The 3307-nt window shown below is 24.9% G+C and overlaps 1 protein-coding gene across 2 annotated transcripts in view; it reads right to left on the bottom strand.

Annotated features, from left to right (window-relative positions):
* The window catches only part of LOC107624498 (sulfate transporter 2.1), a 26425-nt gene that overhangs the window by 3486 nt on the left and 19632 nt on the right, over positions 1 to 3307 (bottom strand). For both annotated transcript variants that reach the window (XM_016326990.2, XM_021113763.1), the window contains one exon: positions 1741 to 2027. In XM_016326990.2, the coding sequence (XP_016182476.1) occupies positions 1741 to 2027 (287 nt within the window). The remainder of the gene's footprint in view (positions 1 to 1740; positions 2028 to 3307) is intronic.

The raw sequence follows: 3307 nt of genomic DNA, 5'->3' as shown, positions 1-3307 counted from the left end.
TTAGATATATAGTATAAAAAATTCTATAATTTAAAATTCTAAAATTTAATTCTTATTAATCTTCAAATAAAAAATTTTAGTATAAAACTAATAAAAAAAAGAAATAAAGCTTATCAAAAAAAAATCATGTAAATTCAAAAATGACAAACTTCTAACAACTTAAGAAAACGTCGAAAGAAATAGTTTCATGACATTCATAAAAATATTCTTTAACAAAACACTTGTAAGAAAAAGAAAAGCAGCAATATTATATTGTTATTAGTATTTTGGTCTTGTTGATGGGAATCTTGTGCAAGTGTGAGGATGCTCGAAGTCAATTAATGTCAACAATTCCTTAGAAATAAAGCAAATATTAAAGCAAGGGAAAAGGACTATTATATGCCATTTATAATATAATTAATCATAAAAATTAAGTCATTCCCAAATGGAGAATAATATTCACGTTGGCGTTAGTTTTTCAACATCAATCCCAGGCAGTGGAGTTTTTCAACGCATCATATATAGCATTTTTGCATCATATACTTGGTCCAAAAACATAGGTCCGATAATTAAAGTGGTGGGGTGGTGTTGTGCTTATTAAATGGAAAATCGGGGGAAGATTACATAGTTGAAATTCTTTCCTTATTTTGGCCAGACATAACAGATTCCTAAATAATAGAAACCACTGAAAAAGAAACCACTTAATTTCAAGCCAATTGGAGTAATAGACTAATAGGTTATCCACTCGTTTGTGTCCACCAATGGATGAAATGGAATTGAAAAAACATATTGCGTTTCATGATTATTTTCAATAGTAACTAAATTAGGAAACTTTTTTGGATGAACATTGAAGAGTAAATTTAGACGAAAAGCAACGATTATAACTAAATTTTTAGGAGAGTGTGTATTGAATATTATATCTTTATTTTCTTAATTTTTTATTATAAAAAAACCTTTACTCTTTACCTAAATTCTCTCTTTATTATAGTATTATCTATTAAATTAATGTATTTCTGATTTGATAACAATTAGCTAGGTATTTAAGACTGTGTTTGTTTACAGAGATAGGATACTGAGATAGGGACACTGAGACACAAAATCGTGTTTAGCAGAGAAGACATGGACAGAGATAATATGTTCAGAGACACTAAATTAGTATATTTTGTGTCCATCCTGATAGGAAGGACACGAAAACACTAACAAGAGACACAATTTATTTTTTATTTTTTCTTTTATTATTCTTGTTAATTTTTCATAATTATATTTTTTATTATTATATTTTTCATCTCAAATTTTTTTAATGAAAAAAAATGAGAATAAATTAGATTTTCATAATTTGTTCTAGTTTATCACCAAACAGAATACAAAAACACAAAATTTTGTGTGTCCTGTCCTGTTCTCAGTGTCTTATCCTATCCTATTCTCAGAAACAAGCGCAGCCTAAAGTATCATTATGTTTTATCTTTAGTTTATTTGTTATGGTGGAAGGATCATGAACATTATTTGAAATATAATTCTTTCAATCAAAAAGAGAAAAATATATAATTATAATTAGTGGATTAGCACTACTGGATTAATGATTAAAATATTTTAATCAAATAGTAAGTTTAACTAGAGTTTAATTCTTATGCACTTTTCATATAAATTTTTTATACTATCACTTAATAATTAATTTAAAATATTAAAAATCAAATTAAAATTTTACTTAAACATAACAAAAAAAATAATAATAATTTACCCTAACTATTATTATTTGATTACCGCAACAAGAAGACCAATCTCCACAGATGCAAAGAGTACACCAAAGAAGGCACTAAGACAAGCAAGAAAGTCAAACTTATCAAGCTTCCATATTCTGAGAGCTTCATTGATATCTATGAGGCCTGGCAGTGCTGAAAGGATGACCGAAGCAAGAATGGCAGTTGGTGTGTAATACAAAAGCTTTGTCATGAACTGCAACGATATCAACACTGTCATTCCCATCACTATGTTTGACACCAATGTTTCACATCCAGCTGCATAATTCACCGCCGTTCGGGAGAATGAACCTGCAATTAATTAATTAATTAACCATTTTAATTCATTCACTTCTTAATTAACTCAATTGGTTCATGCAAGTAGTGCGTGGTATTTAAGGCTGATAATGAAATCCTATCCTAATTCTATCCGCAACTTAAAATTTTTATTAAAATTCTATTCTATTCTATTTGTGAGTTGAGAATTTTCCAATTCTAACTCTATCTGCACCTTAAAATTCTAAATTCTAATATTTTATCATACTCTATTCTACCAGTAGAAATATTAAATTTTTTTAAAGTAAATATAAAATTTAATCATTTCAAATTTTATACATATTAATAACATAAAAAATAAAAAATTAATGCTCTAAATTACTATTAAACATCTAATATATCTATTATTCACATTATTTAATATTTTTATTTTCTGCCTATACTTTTCTTAACAATAAAAAAGCCAATGTTTAAGTGAGTAGAAAAAGAAAAGTTTAAGTGAACGTTAACTAAAAATAACCAAATAGGTTATTATATATTTATGAAAAGTATAAATGTGCTCTAGTGAAAATATGGAGTGCAGCACTCCAATATTTAAAAAATAACACACTATTAGAAATAACCAATAAATTAGTAACTTCTGGACTTTATTTTTTTTATAATCTTACAAATCAAGTGATTATTAGTTCGAAGTAGACTTATCTTTTTAAATAATTTAAATTATTGATATAAAATATAATAAATAAAAAATTAAGATTTGTTTAATTAATAAAGAGTGCAATATTCCTTACTTAATAAAGAACATTTAAAGATGAACAATTTATTAAAATAAAAAGTTAAAACACTTTTACTAATAGTTTTTGCTCAAAAATACCAAATCTTAAGAATGAGTCATATATTTATATATGTTGTTTTAAATTATTTTTTTAATAAAATTTATGCTATTATTTAAAATTTGCATAATATAATAATCAAAATATTATTTCACAATAGATCATCAAACTTCAGTGATATAAAAAAATTAGCCACTACATGCTATTATATTTTTTATAAACATTTGGCAGTATTTTTTAATTTGATAATTTTTTTTTACTTTGCCAAAATAAAAGTGTTACAAATAGTAAAAAAGAACAAACTTAATTTTAACAATATCTTTTAAGTGTTCTAAAAATTTCATAGCCACTCTAACCATCATAGAATGGACCAATATATTATATAAAAGACCAATATAATTACAAAGGTTATGAAAATCAAATTGGTCAATGAATCAGTAGAGTGATTAGTTTAATAATTTAAAGATTCAATCGAAATTTAAT

Source organism: Arachis ipaensis, chromosome B10, assembly GCF_000816755.2.
Source record: "Arachis ipaensis cultivar K30076 chromosome B10, Araip1.1, whole genome shotgun sequence".
Classification (NCBI taxonomy): Eukaryota; Viridiplantae; Streptophyta; class Magnoliopsida; order Fabales; family Fabaceae; genus Arachis; species Arachis ipaensis.
This window is presented reverse-complemented; position numbering and strand designations above follow the sequence as displayed.